This window comes from Vigna radiata, chromosome 9 (assembly GCF_000741045.1).
Source record: "Vigna radiata var. radiata cultivar VC1973A chromosome 9, Vradiata_ver6, whole genome shotgun sequence".
NCBI classification, from domain to species: Eukaryota; Viridiplantae; Streptophyta; class Magnoliopsida; order Fabales; family Fabaceae; genus Vigna; species Vigna radiata.
Genome location: NC_028359.1, coordinates 1,307,880 through 1,329,802, shown reverse-complemented (window position 1 = coordinate 1,329,802; position 21,923 = coordinate 1,307,880). Strand labels below are relative to the sequence as shown.

Sequence of the window (21,923 nt, the reverse complement as noted above, 5' to 3'; positions counted from 1 at the left end):
GTAATATCTAAGAATATTTCACAACATTAAATAACACTTCTTAATATCAACTTAGGAATATCTCATTATATCTAACATATCTAATATCTTTTTAATTAAATAAGTATTAAATCTTGTTATCTTTCATTTAAATTTCAAATATTTATTTAGTTTAATTTTTTAATTCTTCTAATTGTTATAATTTTCAAGATATTACATTCCCCTAACAAATAAAAATTTTCGAAAAATCAACTTACTATAAATAGTTGAGAGTATCTTGGTTCCAAATCCCATTTCCTTATTCATAGACAAATTATTTCTCAAGACAACTCAAACATGCACATTCGTAATTTTTTTAAAATAACATTAGTAAATTTATAAAACTCTTTTTTATATGGAAATAAAAATTAAAAATCCTAATATAATATTAAAAAACGATTCTCAACTGTGAAGAAGTCGAAGCTCACTTATATTGGGAACAAAAGTGTTAGTTATATACATTTAATAAGTTTCTTCTTCAAGTTATATACACAAGATTCAAAGAAACAAAAATTTAATGAAATAATAGAAAAATAGTTATACTTAAAAGATAATTACTATAAAATGCAAAAAATTTATTTGTTTCTTGATAATCTTTAGATTTGTTTGTTTCATCAATTTATTACACACCCGAATTAATCATATTATGAGTAATGGTAGTTTAAAAACACAATAACTTTCTTAATTTTTTGTGCCTACAAATGAATAAAGAAAAAAATCTCAATTTAAATAAATATTAGCTCCGTAATACTCTTATTCTATTTTCTTTGTTTTTGTTTATATCTTTTGGTAAATATTTACTATCCTTCAAAAACACCTATAGTCTTAAAAAATAAATGTAATATCCTTATCACTAATCCAAAATAAATGTAATATATTTATTGATATTGTAAGATTTTATGTATAAACAAACAATCACTAATCTAAAATTAAGAAAAAAGTATTAAAAAATTAAAATACTACATGTATAGATATTGATATGATAAGGTTTCTATCTAACTAGTGACATAATATCTAAACTAAAAAGTAAAATTTACAGATTATAATATAACCGAATTAAGTATATCGATAATGTCACTTTCTGCTCATATAATGCAACATTTTCAAATTATTAATATTAATATTAATATTCAGTACGAATTTAAACTAATTAATTAAATAGATCGGTTGAAATATTTAACCCTAAAAAATCATGGAGAAATAATATATTTTTTGGAAATGGTAGATAATGCAGAAAAGATATTAAAATCGAATAAAATATTTTGAAGCAGTAACAAAATAAAATAAATAACCATGAATGGATAAAAAAAAATCTTAAATGTGCGATTCTATAAATAAATATCTGAGGGGAAAAAGATCTCGAAATTGCAAACCCCACCATTGCATTCATCGCGCTTTCTCTTCGCCGCTCGCTTCCAAAGCTCTCTTTCTTCCAACCTTCCTCTGCAATCCCTTCCAAACCTTTCAGATCTCCCCTTTCTTTTCATCCTTTTTCTTTTTAAGATCCAGGGCTTTTAATTTTTTTCCAATTCCTTGCACTTTTTCCTTTTTTTTTCTCCTTTCTTCTTGTAGGGATTGATTTGTAGTTAGATTTTCAATCGTGGGTTCCGTCTGAACGTTCTATACGATCGGTTTTTTTTAAAAAATTGTTTTACGGGTATCAGTTTTTTCTCAGGAAAAGAATAGGAAAATATAGAAATATTTCATTTTTTCTTGCGGGTATTTGGGTGTTGAGATCATGGGGAGTTCTGAAGGGGTGGGAACATCGTCGAAGCAATACGGTATCACGAAACCCATTTCGATGGCTGGACCAACGGTTTATGATTTGCAAAGAACTCTTGAGTTAGAAAAGGTTGGTTTTTTATTTGTTGTAATACGATATTGTTTCTTTTAAGTGATTGTTGATGTACTTATTCATCTGAAAAATTCTTTGCCATGTGTACAAGTTTCTCGCTGTTTCGGGACTTTATGAGAACAATGAGGAAGCTGCTAAGAGAGAGGAGGTTCTTTACCGACTTGGACAGGTAACGGGATATATATAGATGCTTAGATGATGTAATTGCACGATGGCAGCAATTTATGCGAGATACTTTTACGTATTAATGGTTATGCTTAAGTAGCAGTTGTAGGGGCAAGTGATGAACATTTTGTTTGATCATGGGGGTTTATTTCTTTTATCTGGAGTTTAGTCTAATTGAGTAGTTGATTTATGCTTATTATTGTTTATCAAAATTGTTCTGGGAGTTTATTTAGTCATTGAGGGAGAGCATTTTTAATAATTTATTATGCTGATATTAATCATTATAGTTTGAATTGCGGTTGATAATAATAATAATGACAATAAAGAAGAAGAATAATACTAATATAATAGTATCTTATTGTCCGTTACTATCACTTTGTACAGAACTATTTAATGCAGGATGCAAAACCTTCAGAGTTAACCATTTATGTTTTAATTTGTTTTCTTTATTTCAGATAGTAAAACATTGGGTGAAGCAACTCACTCGCCTAAAGGGATACACTGATCAAATGGTGGAAGATGCAAATGCTATCATTATGACTTTTGGTTCTTATCGCCTTGGTGTGAGTACCTCACCTCCTTGCCTGACACGCACACCTTCATGACTTGGTTATTGTTGTAGAATCAGGCAAACATGTTTTGGATCTGTTTACTCTGCTTGGGAATGTTATAATTTTACAGTTTACTAGATTGTATTGATTTTTGCTCTTGAAAAATGTTTTCCTTTGTCAAGTTTTGCATGCGATTTGCTGCACCTATTTTGCATTTGTGGATTAGTTGATCCCGTTTCATCGAGTTTAATGATGCAGGTTCATGGTCCTGGGGCTGACTTAGACACAATATGCATTGGACCTTCCTACGTGAATCGCGAGGTAGAAATGTGAATGCAAATATTTTTATTTGTGTGCTCCATAAAAATCATTTTTTTGTCTGGTTTTTCATGTTTTCATCATCAGGAGGATTTTTTCTACACATTGCATGATATCCTAGCCAACATGGAGGAGGTTTCTGAACTGCAACCAATTCCAGATGCTCATGTCCCAGTTATGAAATTCAAGTTTGATGGAATATCAATTGACCTCCTTTATGCCAGTATTTCTCGCTTGATTGTACCTGAAGTAAGACAAACAATTTTATTTTGTACTAATTTCGCAAATGTTTATTTTTCCAGATCTAGTTCTGTATCATTTGATTTTTTGCTATTTTTGAACTTTGTCTTTTACTAATAAATCAACAGGACTTGGTTATATCTGATATCACTCTTCTACACAATGTTGACGAGCCTACTGTGCGAAGTTTAAATGGCTGCAGAGTTGCAGATCAGATTCTAAAGCTTGTTCCTAATGTTGAGGTGTTTCTTTAGACTGTTGTTTGTCATACACTTCTCTACGTCTTCCTTTTAATATTATTTTTTGAGTCCCTAATACTTTTAATATATTTACAATTTGTATGTCTTATAGCACTTTCGTACAACACTTCGTTGCTTGAAATTTTGGGCCAAAAGACGAGGCATTTATTCCAATGTGAGAGATATTTTAAAATTTCCCCTTCTTTACTATTCTTGCGAATATGTTTGTTTATTGTGAGTCACTTACATAGTTATTGGCTAATTTATTTGTGCTTTTTAATGTTTTTTCAGGTGACAGGTTTTCTTGGTGGTGTTAACTTGGCACTTCTTGTAGCTCGAGTGTGCCAGTTGTATCCAAATGCTGTTCCGAGTATGCTTGTTTCTCGATTCTTTAGGGTATATACACAGTGGAGGTGGCCAACTCCGGTCATGTTATGTCCAATAGAGGAAAATCAACTTGGTTTTTCTTTTTGGCATCCTCGTAAAAATCCTCGTGATCGATCCCATCTCATGCCAATTATTACTCCTGCCTATCCCTGTATGAACTCTAGTTATAATGTTTCTACAAGCACACTTCGTGTTATGATGGAACAATTCCAATTTGGCAACAAGATCTGTGGGGTAATCACTATTCTTTTTTGTTGAGTTTGATAGAAATAATTTGGACATAGATATTTATTTGTTGTTGGTCATTGGTAATTGGTAATTGATTCCTTAGTTTTTGTCAAAAAAAAAAAATCAGGATGTAGAATTGAACAAAGGTTGTTGGGAGGATCTGTTTGAACCATACAGCTTTTTTGAAAGTTATACAAACTACTTGCAAGTTGACGTAGTTGCTGCTGATGTTGATGACTTGCGCAATTGGAAAGGTTGGGTGGGATCACGCCTTCGGCAGTTGACCTTGATGGTATTTTCATTTGTTTTATCTTTGTGAAACCAAGACATTTAAATTGACACATTAGAATTAATGTAGTTCACAACACGGGGGTACATTTACTTACGTGTGTCATTTGATTAATTTGATTCCTGTTTGCAGATTGAGCGTGACACTTTTGGGAAGTTGCAGTGCCATCCCTATCATCACGAGTATATGGACACCTCAAGGCAGAGTGCACATTGTGCTTTCTTTGTGGGTTTACAGAGGAAGAAGGGAGAAGTAGTTCAAGAAGGCCAGCAATTTGATATACGAGGAACAATTGATGAATTTTTGCATGCAGTCAATATGTACATGTTCTGGAAACCAGAGATGGAGATTTTTGTTTCTCATGTTCGGAGAAGGCAAATTCCATGCTATGTGTTTCCTGATGGTTACAAAAGATTGCGATCATCAAGGCCAACCTCAACACGTGAGAATCATAAATCATTTCCTAAAAATGAGGTTTCTGGGACTGACAATGTTGAGAGAATTCGTAAGAGGAAGAACAATGATGGGTTGGGTGTGAGGGAGGATGCAACACTGAAAAAGCAATGTAGTACTCTTCCTGAAGGTAGAGGGGCAAGTAGCAGTGTGTCTGATAGTCAACAGTTGTCAAGCAGTGAGCAAGAGTTAGGTAGAACGGAGTCTCCTGAACCTGCCTCTAATTCTAGTGGGTTTGCTTCCGTTACAAGTGATAGTGGTTCTTCTGAAGATATTGGAGCCGATTCTATGGCAGGTTGTGCTGAAGATAACACCGGGGGTGTTGATATGATGAACAACAATGGCAGGTTTGAGAGTAGTACTTACGAGAACGTTTCTGGCACACTGGTGAAGAACAGATTGACAAGTTCTGAGGGAGTATTTCAACACGAGCTACAGGTGCAGTTGCAGGTTTTGGCTTTCAATTCCTTCCCGCACATTTCCTTACTCTGTAACTCTTTTATTACCATCTTGATATAATCTCTTGTCTGGGTAGTAGTGAAGTACTTTTAGCCATTTAATCATTCTTTCTTTCCTTATCATACTGTAACTGTGTAGAGATTGTACTGCAAAGTGCACTGTCGTGCAAGACCTTCCCTGAATCTGTAAGGCCAAAATGATTACATGGCTTATGGGTGAGGCACAATTTGGAGTGAAACATTAAATAGGATGGATAATAGGGGGTGCAAACGTGCACATTTGCAAAGTTTTGCATATCTACCATTATATTTTTTTCAATTATAACTCTTTTTAGATTATTCTGAACAATGACGTATACTGACCAATTAACCATTTTTCTTTGCGGGGTTTTTATGTAGCAAAATGCAATGTTAGGGATGGTTCTTGATTCTACAGGAAACGTTCATTCAGAGGTGGTGCAAGAACCAGTAATAAGGCATGCTCTCATGTTTAATAATCACCGTTTTTAGAGCTTGACTACTTGTGTTTTGTCTTTATGTTGTCTCTTGTGCTTCTTTGGTGTATATAACAGGAGACTGGGTGTGGCATCTGCAGTGTGAAGGATGAGTAACAATGTGTAAGACTGGACACTTATGCAGTGGAGAAATCAAGGGGAGCCAGTAGTTTGGGTAAGTAGTAATTTAAATGGCTGGCTTTCATTTCTCTATTTTTTTCAGGCTTGCTTGGCCATTCAAGCTTGCAAATTTTGCAACTGATCACATCAAGCCGAAGAGCTGGAGCTGGGATTTGTCAGCCGCCACTTGTACAGTTGCATTTTTTATGCCGTTTGACTCAGCTAACCTACACTATATCTTGTTTAGGATCCTCCTAAACTTTTAGGGCATATTCAAAATGTGCTGTACTAGGCCTTTGTTGACCCTTTTGGGTTTTCTTTTTCTTTTTCATCTGGTTTTTATAGGGTAGGCAGAGAGCAAGGGCGAGGGTGGGAATTGGGTTATGTAGTGTTTTCTAGCAGAGGCTACTTTATTATACTCTGATATTCTTGGTTACTTGTCTTCCAGAGTTTTAGTATATAAACTTAACACTGTACGGCAACTGCCTTCTCAATCATTCGTGTTTCCTCCTCCTCTAACAATCATTCATATTCATTCTACCAATGTCGTGATTTGATAACGAGAAACAAATTAATAATTAAGAATTATTAACTAAGTAAAAAATTTGTAATTTATTGAACTTGATTATTTCTTGATAGCTTTTTGTGGTTTCCGGTACTTGAAAATTTTAGATGTTTTTGAAGATTACCTTTTTAGTAACTATATTTAATCTATTCTTAACAGGCCAGTTAATATCTACTGCGGAACTCAATTCACCAGAAAATCATCGTTAATGAATGGAAAAACGCTGCGGAGTTATAAATACTATTCTTCTCTATTATTAATTTTTTCAAACTACTACAATCGAAAAAATGCTTATGGAGCTTCGGTGAAGCAGTGTTCGAGGAAAAGATCTGCTCATAACAATTTTTTTTAGTATATTTGTAAAAAGGTTGTGAACAATTCTGTGAATTTTACCAAAGTTTAAATGAATACGATGAAATTTCATTTTCAGCATGAATTTTGTATCTTTTATATTGTAATTGGCACAGCGTTATTTGTTGTTCCAATTCTGCGTATCTTTGCTTTCGCCATCATCCTCGTACACACGTCACTCTGTTTATTTCCAATTAAACAATGACTTAAGCTTTAACTAAAATTAATTAAATTCGTTATTCGTTTTCCTAATTAGCCGCACTGGTCAATAGTGTGTGTATATTTCCGCTTTCTATTTATATGCAAGAGCATGATATTACCAAGGGAAACACTTGGTTGCCCATCGTCAAAGCAAAATGAGGAAGGTGGTGCTGTGTGCGACGGTGATCGGAGCCGCGACGGCCTGCGCCGTGGGTGCGGTGGCGGTGCAGAGGTACGTCAGGAAATGCCGACGGTGGGGAAGAGCCTTGGAAATATTGCAGGAATTAGAGGAGAAGTGTGCGACGCCGACGTGGAAGCTGAAGCGCATTGCGGATGCCATGAACGTGGAGATGCACGCCGGCCTTGCTTCCGAAGGTGGTAGCAAGCTCAAGATGCTCATCACCTACGTTGATAAGCTCCCAACAGGGTATTATTCCATTCTTTTCTTCCTCCAATCCACGATCTTATTCAATCTCTTTATCATCCTCCTTATCACTACTTTCTTCGATCAGTTAAACCAGTTTCCTTCTTCACGTTTCTCCATACACGAATCTACTGGTACGAAAGTGTTTATAGTAATATTATCTAGATGTTGTTGAAATGGTAGATTTGTTATTGTAATGTCTACAAAAGGAAGTTGTGCATTACATCGCCAATGATGTGCCTTGTGCCACTAAAATGAGTGCTAGGAAGCAACGAGCATACTGACTCTGACCTTTCTTTGCTGTAACACGACTGAAAAATGCAGTGAATTGTGAAGTGACAATGACGCTGTTGAATAAGGTGTAATTGGTTTTCCATAGCCATGTTTAATATCCGTGAATTCACATTTATGAGATTCTTGCGAAAGAGAAGTTAGTGACTGTACATACTTCTACTACTAAAGTGTTATCATGCAGTTGGTTTGTTCTTATGCATCCCTTCCCTTTCTAGGAATGAGGAAGGACTATATTATGCCGTGGATCTTGGAGGGACTAATTTTCGGGTGTTACGTGTGCAATTGGGAGGCAAGGAAGGAGGTATCGTTAGTCAAGAATTTACTGAGGTGTCAATTCCTCCTGATTTGATGGTTGGAACATCAACTGTAAGTTCTTTTTTTCTTCAGTCAATTTGAAAATCTTCTTCTTTGCCTACCTCCTGTTTTGTTTATTTTCGAAACAGTTGCTGCTCTTTGTGCAAATCGTATATGAAACAAGACCAATCTAAAATAAATTGTGATCCAGGCACTCTTTGACTATATTGCAGCAGAAGTTGGAAAATTTGTTGCCCAAGAGAGTGAAGATTTTAAAGTTCCTCCAGGTAGACAGAGAGAGATAGGTTTTACCTTTTCCTTTCCTGTCATGCAAACGTTAATTGCTTCTGGGAACCTTATCAAGTGGACAAAAGGCTTCAACATAGAGGACGCTGTAAATCCCATTTCCTGATTGCTTTGATGCCTTCTCCATTCTTTCAGATTGAATATCTCCTTGTCTGTTGATTATAGCCCTTCAGAGATATAACTTTTTCATGATTTATTCNTANGTATAATTGAATCACAATGTATATTACAATACAGTGTTATCTCATCTTTGTGCACTACNCAACATAATGAGGGCAAGTTCATTGTTCATATTGTTCATTGTATATTTTAAATGTTCTATCAAAACTTGTTAAAAGGATTCCCTATATATCTTTTGGTATTTTCAGACAGTGTACAAGAATTTCCCTAAATTCNTTAATGTGAAAGTAGTTTAATTCGGAAAGTCATCAAGACTTTNAAGTTTTATCTATTAATCAGATAATAATACTGCTGGAATGAAGGGTTTTAGACTCTAGAAACTTACTTCTTTCACCTTTTTTGTACTTAGTTTTGTTGTTGTTTGAATAGGTTGGTAAAGATGTTGTGGAAGAACTAATGAAAGCCATTCGGAAACAAGGTCTTGNTATGCGTGTAAATGCTCTGGTAATTGACGGTTTGACCTTTTGCAATCTGCATAACAATAGTTAAATCACAAGACTTTAAATATCTTTGGTCTTTTATAGGTACTGACTCCGTACTTACGTATTGAGTATATATCTATGCTAGGTCAATGATACAGTTGGAACATTAGCAGGAGGTCGATATACACACAAAAATGTCATTGCTGCTATTATTTTAGGAACTGGAACAAATGCTGCATATGTAGAGCGTGTTCAAGCAATACCAAAATGGCATGGTCCTTTGCCAGATTCTGGAGAGATGGTGAGCAGTTCCTGTCATTGTTTCATTTTGGTAGAGTGTATATATAGTCTTAACAATGATTGCATATGATTTGATATGAATGAGATTGATATGAAATCTTGTCTGGTATGTGAGATGACTCTAGGTTATCAACATGGAGTGGGGAAACTTTAGGTCATCATACCTTCCATTAACTGAGTATGATCATGCCCTAGATGCTGAGAGTTTAAACCCTGGTGAACAGGTTAGTTTCTGCTACTTCTAAGTTCAATCTTCTTTTAGAAAAGGAGGTTATATATATATATATATATCATTTTTTTTTTCAATCACACCTCAGATTTTTGAGAAGATAATTTCGGGCATGTACTTGGGAGAAATTGTTCGTAAAGTACTATGCAAAATGGCCGAAGAAGCTTTACTTTTTGGTGACAATGTTCCCCCAAAACTAAAAGATCCGTTCATATTCAGGTATAATGTCAGGTTTCTGTAAAACATTTTGTTTGAATTTAATTATGTAAAACCATTTTCTTTTTAATTTCTTTTAAGGGAAAACATTCATTTAACTGTGTAAAATCATTTTTTACCATCAACTTCTTTGATTATCATCAAAACATCTTCATTTTTATTTCGGATTGTAGGATAAAAACTACTCTTTCACACTTTGTCGTTCAAGTCTATTTTAGTTATCACATTTAAACATTAAATATTCAATAAATGTCATCAATTATGAAAACTTTGGAGCATTCATCAGAGATACTTAGCAGTAGTTGGATTTTACTTTTTTTTTTCTTTTTCAGTAGTTTATGCAGAAACAACAGTGAAAAAGACTTTATATTTTCTGCTTTCACTATTTTCTACAAAAAAAAAAATTATGTTTAAGTAAACTGGTGAATGTTTTTTCATGACCTCCTTGTGTTGTGCTGCTCATAATTACTGGTATTGTGCAAAAATTGTCTGATGAACTTCAACACTGAATGTACAGGACACCTGACATGTCTGCAATGCATCATGATTCCTCGGCTGATCTCAACGTGGTAGGAAGCAAACTGAAGAACATTTTCGAGGTATATAAAATCCTGTTCTATTTGGATTAAGATTTTCCAGCAAGCTTTTCACAGCTTCTTTATGTACTTATAAGTTATAATAGTTATAACGTATCTGATACAACGATACATTAATTATTTTATAGATTCATAAGACATGATATATATTATTACAAATCTGCTATTTCAAGAACATACTTTATTCTTATTCATTAAAGACAATGCACCTATGTTTTTACCATGCACATGCTTCTATGTTATCACGTAGATTTTTCATCTTTACTTTGTTGTCTGAGTTGTAAATTAGATATCTGATAGCTCCCTAGAAGTGAGGAAGGTGGTTGTGGAGATCTGCAATATTATTGCTACCCGTGGTGCTCGTCTTGCTGCTGCTGGAATCTTAGGTATCTTGAAGAAGATGGGAAAAGACAATATGAGTGATGTTAATGGTGAGAAGAATGTGATAGCCATGGATGGTGGATTGTATGAGCACTACACTGAGTATAGCAAGTGCCTAGAGAATACCCTTAAAGAATTGGTTGGTGAAGATGCCTCAGAAAGTATCATCATTGAGCATTCCAATGATGGTTCAGGAATTGGTGCTGCCCTACTTGCAGCCTCACTGTCCCAGTAACTTGATGCTTTACAATAATGAACAGCATCATCATATTAGGGTTTTTATCATTTATCATCCATTTATGGCCACAGTTGACTTTCTCAGCCTCTAATTTAATCCAATCTTTGCCACCATTGGTTTAAGCTTATGTATTCAATTCTTTCTGCAGGATTCTGCATTTTTTTCTCTTCCCTTGTTAACCTCAACACCATATTTCATCTCTTTCTTTTCAAGTCTCAATATTTTTTAATAGTTTTGTATTGTATCTGTTTACCAATAAGCTCCTTCTGCACCACTCTTTTCGAATACATATTTCAGATTTTGCTTAGCAATTCCTTCGTTTTTCCAATGAACTCATATTCTATCTTGTTTGGACGTGGCTTTTGTCACCACAGTTATTACTTCCATCTTTCTCTCTGCAAAGTTGATATATAACAAGTAATAAGGGAAAATGGTATTTTAACATCAATTTTTGACACCATTTTGACACTACACACGTGTCAAAATATAGTTGGACGATTTTAAATTAAAAAAACTGAAACAATGGCATATTTGGAAGAGAAAAACCAAAGTTTTTTTCTTTTTAATTTGAAATCATCCAATCACATTTTGACACGTGTGCAGTGTCAAAATGATGTCAAAAAATTGGTGTTAAAATATCATTTTTCTAAATATAATGTACCTAATTTATATATATTATAAGTGGATTTTATGATATTAAAAAAAAATTGAAAGTTATCATTATTAAACTCATTCAGAACCTATTTTAATAGAAAAAAAATTGAAAGTTATATTTTCACATTCAAAATATTCATTTCTATGAAATAATACTTAATTTCATTCATATTCACAAATTATAATATATTATATAAAATAAAGTATATTTTTTTACATGATTAATACAAAATAATTTTTTCTATCTTTTATTTTGGTTTTAATTTTCTTTTAGAAAATATTTTAATATTTTAAAATTTATTAATTATGTCCTTTTACATATAAAATACCAACAAAGAATTGCTAAGAAGTAAATATTAATAACTATATTAGTTAATTAAAATTTATTACTCTAGTGCCAAGACCATTTCATGTATAGGAAAAATGATATTTTGATTCACACATATTTTTTATATTTATTTGATATTAACCTTTATTACTTTTTACTAATATAAAAGTTCACTATTCAATGAGCATTTTACTCTTATAACTTATATCAAATGAACGTAAATATAAGTTATTCTACTAATACTAGCATCTTTAGACTCAATGGTATAGTTAATAAGAAAGAAAATATGTACAAACATTAATACTTTGTGATGGCCAAATCAATAAATAATACATGTGCATTTATGAATTAAATACAATATAATAAATTAAAAAAAAAAAATAGCGAGATATTTTTTGATTGTGGGAACATAAATTAAATTAGGTGTTTAAACAATATATTAGTGATGTGTGTGCAGTAGTGAAATCCACAACAGAAGTACAACAACCCTCTAAATACGTTACATTACCCTAACCTAATTAGCATTGCCACAAATTAAAACCTATGTTAGGCATTTCCTATATGCTACCACATACCCCATTTTCTATTTATATTCTAAATATATTACAATATTTTAGTCTATATTAAAATGATAAATTTATACAATTATATAAAATTTGTATTTTCAACCATGAAATTAATTTTAACTTCAAATATTGATATACGTTTCAATAAAAGTAAAAAAAAATTATTTATTTTTAAATATAATTATTATTTTATAAAATGGGTGGACTCGTAAGTTTATAAGTTGGTTCAACCTAAAGTAGAAACAAGCAGGTATTTAAAGTCAAATTAAAAGTAATTTATATACTTGCTTAATCCACCTATATATATTTAAGAAACAAACCATGACAAAAACATCTAACTTTAAAGGTGAAAAATAATATGTCTAATATCATCATTAAACGTAACAGTATTATTTTAAAAGAGTTAAATTTGAGCAAACATAAACAAATGCACTAGTGTCGTAAAGAAAAAATTTTTTTTAACAATTCTTTTTTAACAACTTTTTAATAATGCGAGACAGTTTATAATTGATCCGTTTTAAATATTTTTTTAGAATAAATTCAAAGACACGTATTCTATTATCAAAAAATTGTTAAAAAGAAGTTATTAAAATATTATTATCCTATGATAAATGGGTAAAAGAAGAAAGTCAAATATTTGATTGTTGCATCTTTCTCAAAGTAAAGAAACAGTACTACTAATAGGATTAGTCTTTGGTCCACACTACTTGTAAACATTAAGCATCTCTATTCACCACAAAATATGTAATGTCACAAACATAAAAAGAAAAAACAATTAATGTCACAAAGGGACCATAGTATCGTGGGTTTCCGATTTACCATCAGACCAACATTTACGTGGGAAGTTTCAAGGATCTAAAGGACAACAATTAGGTATGTTTTAAAGTAATGCTTTAAAGACAAAAGAATACAATTTTGTTTTTAGAAACTTTACATTCATTGCTTTATACTTTAATTTATCTCTTTTTTTACAAGTATAAAGTCAGCTTTTTTTTAATAATCATAATACCTTTAAAAATGAAAGAAAAACTGAAAGAAGCAAAACAATGAATAAATTGTGTGAAAATAATCCAAGAAAATTTATCTTTAATTCCACATGTCCATGTGTATATGTTGGGAATACAATAGTCTAAGTTTCATATAAAGTAAAAATGAAAAAAAATGAAACATTGTATAAAAGTAAAAATCTATTAACGTATTATATTTATTAACTCGTTACATTAAAATTTTGAATTGAAAGTGATTTTAATTCTTTTTATGATTAGGTTAATTTTTGAAAAAAACTTTTATATTATGTATCAAATAAATGTAAAAGTGTGTAATGATTACTCGTATCTTTTGTATCACTAGGTTAAGATGTGATCGATGTTTTAATCTTCTCTCCAATTAAACCTAACATTATATTGAAGAAGACGTCACAAAAGGCTAACACTTCATCAAAATGATCTTTAGTGTCGTCACCAACTAGTAATACAATAGGTTCTGCACAAAAGGTATCTATCTATTGAAAGAATGGTGCAGAACAGGCTTATGTAAATATTGAAAGCAATTCATAAACAGATGCAATTTAATGAAAACTGAGACTTGAAAAGGAACTGATCAAGCAAGATGTTGAGATTAACAAGGCAAGAGAAAAATGCAGAATCCTCCTGAAAGAATTAAATACATGAGCTTAGAGAAATGTTGAGAAGTAAATGGTGCAAAGACTGGGTTAAATTAAAGGGCTGTGCAAGTCAACCCTCCCAACTCCCAAGACTACTGAGGCCATAAATGGATCATGGCCTACAAACCCCAATATCACCATGATGTTCATTATTATAAGCATCAAGTTACTGAGAGTGAGAGGCTGCAAGAAGGGCAGCACCAATTCCTGAACCATCATTGGAATGCTCAATGATGATACTTTCTGAGACATCTTCACCAACCAATTCTTTAACTCTATTCTCTAGGCACTTGCTATACTCAGTGTAGTGCTCATATACAGTGGTATGTATTGTATCCTACATATATATTGAATCTATATATGTTTAAAGTAATGTATTTTTGTATCATGATACATTATAACTATATATTATAACTTGTAAAACTACATAAAGAACTTTGACATCAGTATCAATTGGAATAAGCTTTCTAAACAGCACTGTAATAAACTAGCTGTAAAAAGCTTGTTAGTTTGCTTCCAACCACATTGAGATCAGCAGAAGAATCATGATGCATTGCAGACATGTCAGTGTTTATGGTAATGAGACAATTTTCACACAACATCGGTATTATAAGAAGCACAACACTAGGAGCTCATGCAAGAACGTTTACTGTTTTGCTTAAATAGACCTTTTTTCTTTTCAGAAGTTCTTAGAGAAAACAGTGAAAGCAGAAAAATATATGATGTTACTTTCACTGTTGTTTTCTGCACAAACTGTTGAAAAAAGAAAAAGAACGTCAAATCAAACTACTCGTGAGTATATCTGATGGACGATTCAGTGAATGCTCCCAAGCTTTCATCATCTTCTATATTGTCTACCAGTGAATGGTGTGATGATATTTGTCTTGGATTTGGTCTCTTAATACGTGGCATGGTTCTCATGGATTCTTTTGACAGGTGCTTTTTCAGATATATCAAAGGTTCAAGTACTTGTGTTGTTTCAGTCCATAAGTAGAAGCTTGTTCATAAAAAGAGGCAAACATAGGAAGAACACAACATTGCAAGCAAGATGTGGCAAAGAAGCCACGGGTCTTCGGAGGAGAGGAAACTGGAGCTTAGGCTTGGTCCACCTAGTGAAGATTCTCTCAATGAAAGCATCAAAAAATGCATCACAGAAAGAAACGAATCACCACTTTCTCTTGGTTACTTCTCAACTCACGAAATTTCCGCTTCTGACAAACCAGGTCCAGGTGGGGCTATGGTGCCCACTGCATGGAGTTCCGCATCTTACCACCAACACCAAGCTAAACCATCATTTTTTCAACTCCAATCAAGGCCACAAAACGTGTTAATGATGAGAAAGGAAGTGCCACAACTTTGTTGTGTAGAGAACAAGGCATTCTCACACTCTTCTGCAGATGCAGCCGTGTCCACAAGGTACTCCTGCTTTTCTCTTTTGTATTGCTTTTGTTGTTTTGTCACAATTTTTGATATTGTCGGAAAATGGGAACAAATATGGCCTATGCAACCGTAATTGTGATTGGAGTGAGTCAGAAAACCTTGATGTTTCAGGCAATACTGCAGTTGCAGACCCTTTTTGAAACTTAACTTGTATTCATATATTTATTCAACTTTTCAAGACTCTCAGATCACCTTTGGTATTGTTGTAATCCATGCAAAGCTTTGTTTCTACAGCATTTTGGATTATAATTATGTAAATCGCTTTTCCTTGAAAGATTTTCACTGTTCATGTTGCTAAACTTTTTGCATATGGACCCACGAAAAGCAGAACTGCTTCGGGTCCAGTAGTGGGTTGGCCTCCAATTCGTTCCTTCAGGAAGAACATTGCAAGTGGAAGCTCTTCAAAGCTGCATACTGGGTCCCAACAATATCAACACTTTGTTCCAGACAACGTTGCTATCCAAAAACCTACTCACAACTGTGGCAAAGGCTTGTTTGTGAAGATCAATATGGATGGTGTTCCTATAGGAAGAAAACTGAACATCAATGCTTATGACAGCTATGAAAAACTTTCCTCTGGTGTTGATGAGCTCTTTAGAGGCCTACTCGCAGGTATCACTCTTTGCCTTTTAGTGCTGTGGATTTACTCATGTTTGTTGTTGACACAACAAAATTGTTTTCAATACAGAAATTTGCTTCTACAAGAATGAAACTAATTCATTATCCTTGTGTCAGCTGCATATTTTCACCAACTAGTAAACATGTCATAGAATTTAGGCAAAATGTGTCCTGTTAATTGGCTATGATAATTCAATAATATAACTCATAACCTTGTCACGAACTTTCTGATATGACACTTCCAGGAACACCTATAAATTTTATAAGGAGTCAAATTCCTATGTCAATCAAAAAGATCTCACGAGATGCTAATCTAAAAGAAGCCTAAATCTCAACCTTCATAACCACAGTTGAATAGGCATTAGCTTTTGTCAATCTTTTTGCACCTCTCAGAATTCTTTTAAAGCTAAATTTCTAAGCTATGTTTTATACCAATTAAGTTTCATTTTTCTTTTTCATTCTTTTCTGATAATCTTATTGCAGAGATGAAGTTATCTCATATTGCCTCTTCCCACTGTTGTTCTGCACAAAGAGATTCCTGTGCTGGTGGAATTCAAAACAAGGGAGAGGAAGAGAAAGAGAAAGCCAATACAAGTTTTCTGGTTGGAAGTGGAGAATATACTCTTGTTTATGAGGATAATGAAGGAGACAAAATGCTTGTTGGAGATGTACCTTGGCAGTAAGCACCTTATCAATAATAAAGATCTGATGCATTTTTTTTCATATTCTATTGCATGACTATACTTTGAAGCCAAGATAAACACAGACTACATTGCCATGCAATTGATGTAAACACCAGACTAAAAGTAACTCTTGCAGTTGCCTTTTTCTCTTTGCTACAGTTTAATTCTCCTTTTGTGGTGTACTTATTGCTAGAAATCTATGATTCTTGGAAGCTGTCATTGCTATTATCATGTTATTCCTTTTATAATGTGTTTGCTTTGCAGCATGTTTGTGTCGACAGTGAAGAGGCTGAGGGTGTTGAGAAGTTCTGATCTTCCTGCATTTACACGTAAGTTGGACTCTTTTAACTTGATTGAGAATAACTGGTTCTTCTGATTTTTCTCTGTGATCAATGATTGAACATAGTTTTTTGTTCAGTTAGTAGTAAGCAAGACTAGTTGATTTGGCAATGAAGAAAGAAGCGGTTTGGAGCATTCTTCCATTCTGAAACTCGAAGACTAAAGAGTGTTTTTATTTGAAATTTTAGTTTCTTTTTCAATGTTGAATATTATGCAAATGAAATGTTCAATTAATAAGCAATGTTTGTATGAAGTTTTGATTTGTTTCTGCACTTTACAGTAGTGCAAGGATAAACTCACAGATGTGTGTACTCATGATTTTGCCCTTAACTTAGTTCTTATTTTGGAAATAAAGGATGATTTTTCTTTATATATAATATTTATAAAAATAAAAAAACTGAAACATTAAATTTATATTATTGTTTTACTTGTTTCATTTTGTAAAGTTGGTAAATGCAAATTTTCTTTTTTTCTCTTCTCATTAAAACATTGCTTTAAAACATACCTAAATATTGTCCTTTGGAGCTTTGAAACTCCCAAATATGGTCCCTTTGTGACATTAATGTGAACAAGGAAGATATTAGGAAGAATTGACATGCTTCATGTTCATCTATATCTTCAATCTGTCTTTCTACTATTTAGTAATTACTTACATTTAATTTCTAAATTTCAACTTTTTCATAAATCTACTATTTATTTTGAAGAATTTACTTTCAAATCAATTGTCTGATAATATTTTGAGTTTATTTTATAAATTCAATTTCTCTAATATTATTAAAAAATTTAAATGAAATTTTGACTAAACTATTGGTATGCTTTGGATTATTTAACCAATTTAAATTAATGTTATAGAATAAATTAAAAGAAAAACTTTAAAAAATCTTTATTTTAAATTGTCGCTGTTTATTTTTTTATTGTAGTACAAAAGAGGAAGAAAAATAAATATTTAGTGGATGAAATTTGTATTAGAAATCAAACTAATTGTGCATTAACTTGGTTGAGGAAAATTATATAACATTTATGGAAATTAAATTAATACAATCGTGCATAAAATAAAAAATTTCATAAGATTTAATTATTTAAATTCATATCATTTCCGGAATTCAAAAAATAGAATTAAATGTCATTTATGCAAAGGCGTTATTGGACTAACAGTGATCCATCTAGAATTGAATGGGTTGAAAAAGCCCAGCCCATTAAGAGAGTACAAGAAATACAAAAAAGTGTTTTTAAAATATAAAGGAAACGCCCACCGTGGGGCTCGAACCCACGACCACAAGGTTAAGAGCCTTGCGCTCTACCAACTGAGCTAGACGGGCTTGTTGGCGATATTTATCTATGTTGTTACATAATTTAAAACCTGTAAGGGAAATTGTCTGTGGCTAAATTTGTTATTATTTTTATTTTAATTTCAGTTGCATATTTTAAATTTATATATTATAATGATTATTATTTTTAACTATTATGCGATTAACACTTCGTATAATATTTTACAAAATTTGCAAAAGCAACATAATAACAATAATAATAATAATAATTATTATTATTTACCTAAAGCAGTATTTTTTTTCTGTGTTAGTAATTGTTTTATACATTTTAATTAATTTAAGTTACATGCTCTTATTCATGTTTTCTAATTTTAGGTTTTGTATACTCTAAGAAAATATTGTAAACAACAATTATAATTATATTTAACATTTTATTTTACATGCATATAACCCTTGCATGACTTTTGCATAGTCATAAAATTCGTTGCTAAAAAGTTATATAGATTTACACTGTCAACTAATAGTTTTATTTTATAGCACTATCTAAAGTTATTTCCTATCCCCGTGGTTGGTGCCAATGGGTTGGGCCTCAATCAGCTTTATTGTGATCCACATGCCCAATTTTACTATAATGCTTAATTGGGTTTGTTTTGGGCACCCCCAAAATTTAACCTGCACTCCATAGGGGATGGTGAAATGATCGATCTTTCCTTCTACAAGTTCATAAATGGAGTTCAGTTTCTTCCTCTGTATTTCCTCTCGCAGACTTTGTTAAAGCTGACAAACTCTTTCTTCAATCACTGGGTGATATCTTTTGTACAAACCTTATTTATTCAAAAATACATTTTTAATGGTATAATTTATAATATATATTGTATTCTGAAATACATAATTTGAAATATAAATTTGTATTATAGACTATATTTTTTATTATACAAAATATTCAATGCCTCAAAAATATATAATCTAAAAGGCAATCCATATTTCAAATATATAAGTAAGATAACTTATATCTTATAAATTGTAGAGTTAAAGTATTTAGATCAAGGATGAATTAAATTTAAAGTCTTCCAATATATTTGATTTGGTTAGTATTTTTCACATCTTATAATGGAAATAGGACGATACGAAGTATTATCATTTTACACCATGTGATGAAAAAATTAATATATAAAAACTATCGGAGTTGACAACGAACGATGATGATGAGTTTGTCTAAGATTAGTTTGGTTTTTGAAAAGAAATTTAATTTATAATATCATGAATTGGGTGAATAATAGTATATATTTTTATGTAAGTTGATGATTAGGGATGACAACAGGTCGGGTCGGGAGGGATAGTGTCTATCCTCACCCGTTATCTGATCTGATATTTGTTTGGTATTTGCATAAAAAAAATTGTGGATTTTTTTTTAATCCGGGAATACTTGTTTTCAACACTCAAATATTTAAAAAAAAAAGATATATTTTATAAGTTTTTAAATGAAAATTCAAATTAAATTGAAAAAAAATCTAAATAAAGTAAATGGATAAGTAAAGAGGTTGTTGCATAGATGTAGAAAGAGGAAAAAAAATAAAACATAATTTAAACTAAAGGATAAAAATGTAATTTCAATTTTTTAGCAGATAACGAGTATTGATGCGTCGAATAGTGTAATACATATACCAAACCCGTTTATAAACGAGTATTAAAATACCCATTACCCACAGATAGTAAATATCTATGAATACTAACTATCCGTTAGAAATATTCGATAACACATAACTTTTTACCAGTTCCTATTGATGATCATTCGCAATAAGATTCAAGTCGAGGAAACATGGTATTAAATATAAAAAATAAAATCACAAACAAATTTTTTATATTGATTTAATTTTTTTTCTTCTAAAGATATAAAAGTTTACCTTTTTTATAATCATTTTATTTTTATGATATGTGTAAATTACAAATATTGACGAATCACATTATTTTAGATGCAAAAGGAATGCAAAACTTGAATGATTTTTGGTTAATTTATTAAGACGAAACGTAAATAATGAGTTGGTGTATTATGTATGATTGATGATGGTTCTTGGACACACATGGTCTGGTTTGAGGTTGTCGACTCTGGAAGAAAGGTTTCACATGCAAGTGACGTAGCTTATGGGCCCAACATAATTTGCTAATCTTTGATTTCGTATATGTTCCATGGATTAGGTTGATTAGGTATTATTAACAATTCAGGAAAAAACCTAACCTAACTTTCTTTTTCTTTTCCAACACCATCTTTTTTTATATCTTCAAAACATATTTTAAAAAGCACTTTTTCAACATTTATACGTATCATTCATCACACTCTAAAGAAACAAGTTACACTAGAATGATATGTTTCGTGGTCTTGTTTTTGTCGTTGAGAATATGGCATGTTTTTGTTGTTAAGAATATGACATAAGAGGCGGAGCTTCGCGGGGTGGCCATGGCCATGCCCCTCCAAATTGTTTTAAAAATATTATATATATTAAGAATTTTTATTTTCTTTTAGAAGATTTTAAATAATATATTTTTATTTTTTCTTGTTACTATCTTTTTTAGTTTCTTACAAATTCTACTCATATTTCATTTTCCTTTGTTTTTTCTTTAAAAAATAAAATAAAATCTAAACTCATTAAATTACTTTAAATAATAATTCTATATAAACTCATTAAATGGATATTTTCCTTTGACAATATATATAAATTTGAAGTAAATTACTTTAATTCTATATCAATCAATAGTTACTATCTATAATCACACTAAGTTGAATTGAAAGGGGTGATTATGGTGGTGGGGTATAGTTACTGATGCAGAGCCCACCACTGTTTCATCTTCCACTAAATGCTGCCATGCTTTTTCTGGAGACACCCACACTTTTTCTTCACTTCAAATTCATTCCTTAACAAATATTAATATTATAAATTAATTTTTCAACTGAATTTGTAAAACAATAAAAAATTTATAAATAATATACACTCTTACATTAATTTAATATATAATATTTAAATAAAAAAATAACATTAAATAAATATTTAAAATTTAGATGGTTGAAAATATATCTTTCAAAATTTATCTTCGGAATCATATACGTTCATGATGATGGCTCTGTTTCCGTCGGTTTCGGCGAGTCAGACAAGATAAGGTCAACGAGGAGTTGAGTCTCCGATGATTTGAGAATTCCTCCTCGGCGAGGTTTTGTTTTGGTCACATCGGACAACCCTTTTGGGTGGCCCCACTTCCCAAACTGTCCTTTTCCTTTTGCCTATTGCCAGCTATTTCCTCTATTGTGCCTTCACCTTTCCGTAACCATACTTTTTGTTTCCCTTATTACCCTCAACCATTAAAATATCAAACAAGATTTTTGTCGCATTTTTGCACAAATGTTTAGTTAACAATTTCTTAAGAAAATATATATAAATATATTTCAAAATTAAATTCATAATATATATATTGAGAGATTTATTGTTTTTTACAATAAATATTATTTTAAAAACTAATTTTTAATTGATTGATATTGTTATTTTAAATGATTAAAAAATA

The 21,923-nt window shown here is 31.7% G+C and overlaps 3 protein-coding genes and 1 non-coding gene across 8 annotated transcripts; 3 read left to right on the top strand and 1 right to left on the bottom strand.

Moving 5' to 3' along the window:
• Nucleotides 1-1,358: 1,358 nt before the first annotated feature.
• LOC106774117 (nuclear poly(A) polymerase 4) lies at nucleotides 1,359-6,251 on the top strand. 5 transcript variants are annotated; one of them, XM_014660971.2, is made up of 12 exons: nucleotides 1,359-1,870; nucleotides 1,965-2,042; nucleotides 2,494-2,601; nucleotides 2,848-2,910; nucleotides 2,995-3,156; nucleotides 3,276-3,389; nucleotides 3,499-3,561; nucleotides 3,678-4,007; nucleotides 4,129-4,293; nucleotides 4,423-4,936; nucleotides 5,039-5,193; nucleotides 5,601-6,251. In XM_014660971.2, the coding sequence occupies exons 1-12, from the start codon at nucleotides 1,757-1,759 to the stop codon at nucleotides 5,709-5,711; spliced, it is 1,977 nt and encodes a 658-aa protein (XP_014516457.1). In that variant the 5' UTR covers nucleotides 1,359-1,756; the 3' UTR covers nucleotides 5,712-6,251. The 5 variants fall into 5 exon arrangements, with proteins under 5 accessions (XP_014516457.1, XP_014516454.1, XP_022642047.1 ...); XM_022786326.1 differs by having other exon boundaries at nucleotides 1,360-1,870; nucleotides 4,423-5,181; nucleotides 5,601-5,677; nucleotides 5,774-6,251; XM_014660969.2 differs by having other exon boundaries at nucleotides 1,360-1,870; nucleotides 4,423-5,193; nucleotides 5,601-5,677; nucleotides 5,774-6,251.
• Nucleotides 6,252-6,478: 227 nt separating this feature from the next.
• Nucleotides 6,479-11,074, top strand: LOC106773066 (hexokinase-1). The gene is made up of 9 exons (XM_022786327.1): nucleotides 6,479-7,359; nucleotides 7,866-8,016; nucleotides 8,156-8,338; nucleotides 8,800-8,874; nucleotides 8,998-9,153; nucleotides 9,278-9,376; nucleotides 9,470-9,600; nucleotides 10,115-10,196; nucleotides 10,483-11,074. Exons 1-9 carry the CDS (start codon nucleotides 7,088-7,090, stop codon nucleotides 10,807-10,809), a joined length of 1,476 nt encoding a protein of 491 aa, XP_022642048.1. The 5' UTR covers nucleotides 6,479-7,087; the 3' UTR covers nucleotides 10,810-11,074.
• Nucleotides 11,075-14,250: 3,176 nt separating this feature from the next.
• LOC106773928 (auxin-responsive protein IAA2-like) lies at nucleotides 14,251-17,421 on the top strand. The gene is made up of 6 exons (XM_014660696.2): nucleotides 14,251-14,346; nucleotides 14,960-15,439; nucleotides 15,792-16,075; nucleotides 16,565-16,760; nucleotides 17,029-17,093; nucleotides 17,183-17,421. Exons 2-6 carry the CDS (start codon nucleotides 15,072-15,074, stop codon nucleotides 17,200-17,202), a joined length of 933 nt encoding a protein of 310 aa, XP_014516182.1. The 5' UTR covers nucleotides 14,251-14,346; nucleotides 14,960-15,071; the 3' UTR covers nucleotides 17,203-17,421.
• A 928-nt stretch (nucleotides 17,422-18,349) lies between these two features.
• On the bottom strand, nucleotides 18,350-18,422 carry TRNAK-CUU. Its single transcript has one exon. It is a non-coding gene; the product is annotated as a tRNA-Lys (tRNA).
• Between the last annotated feature and the right edge of the window lie 3,501 nt (nucleotides 18,423-21,923).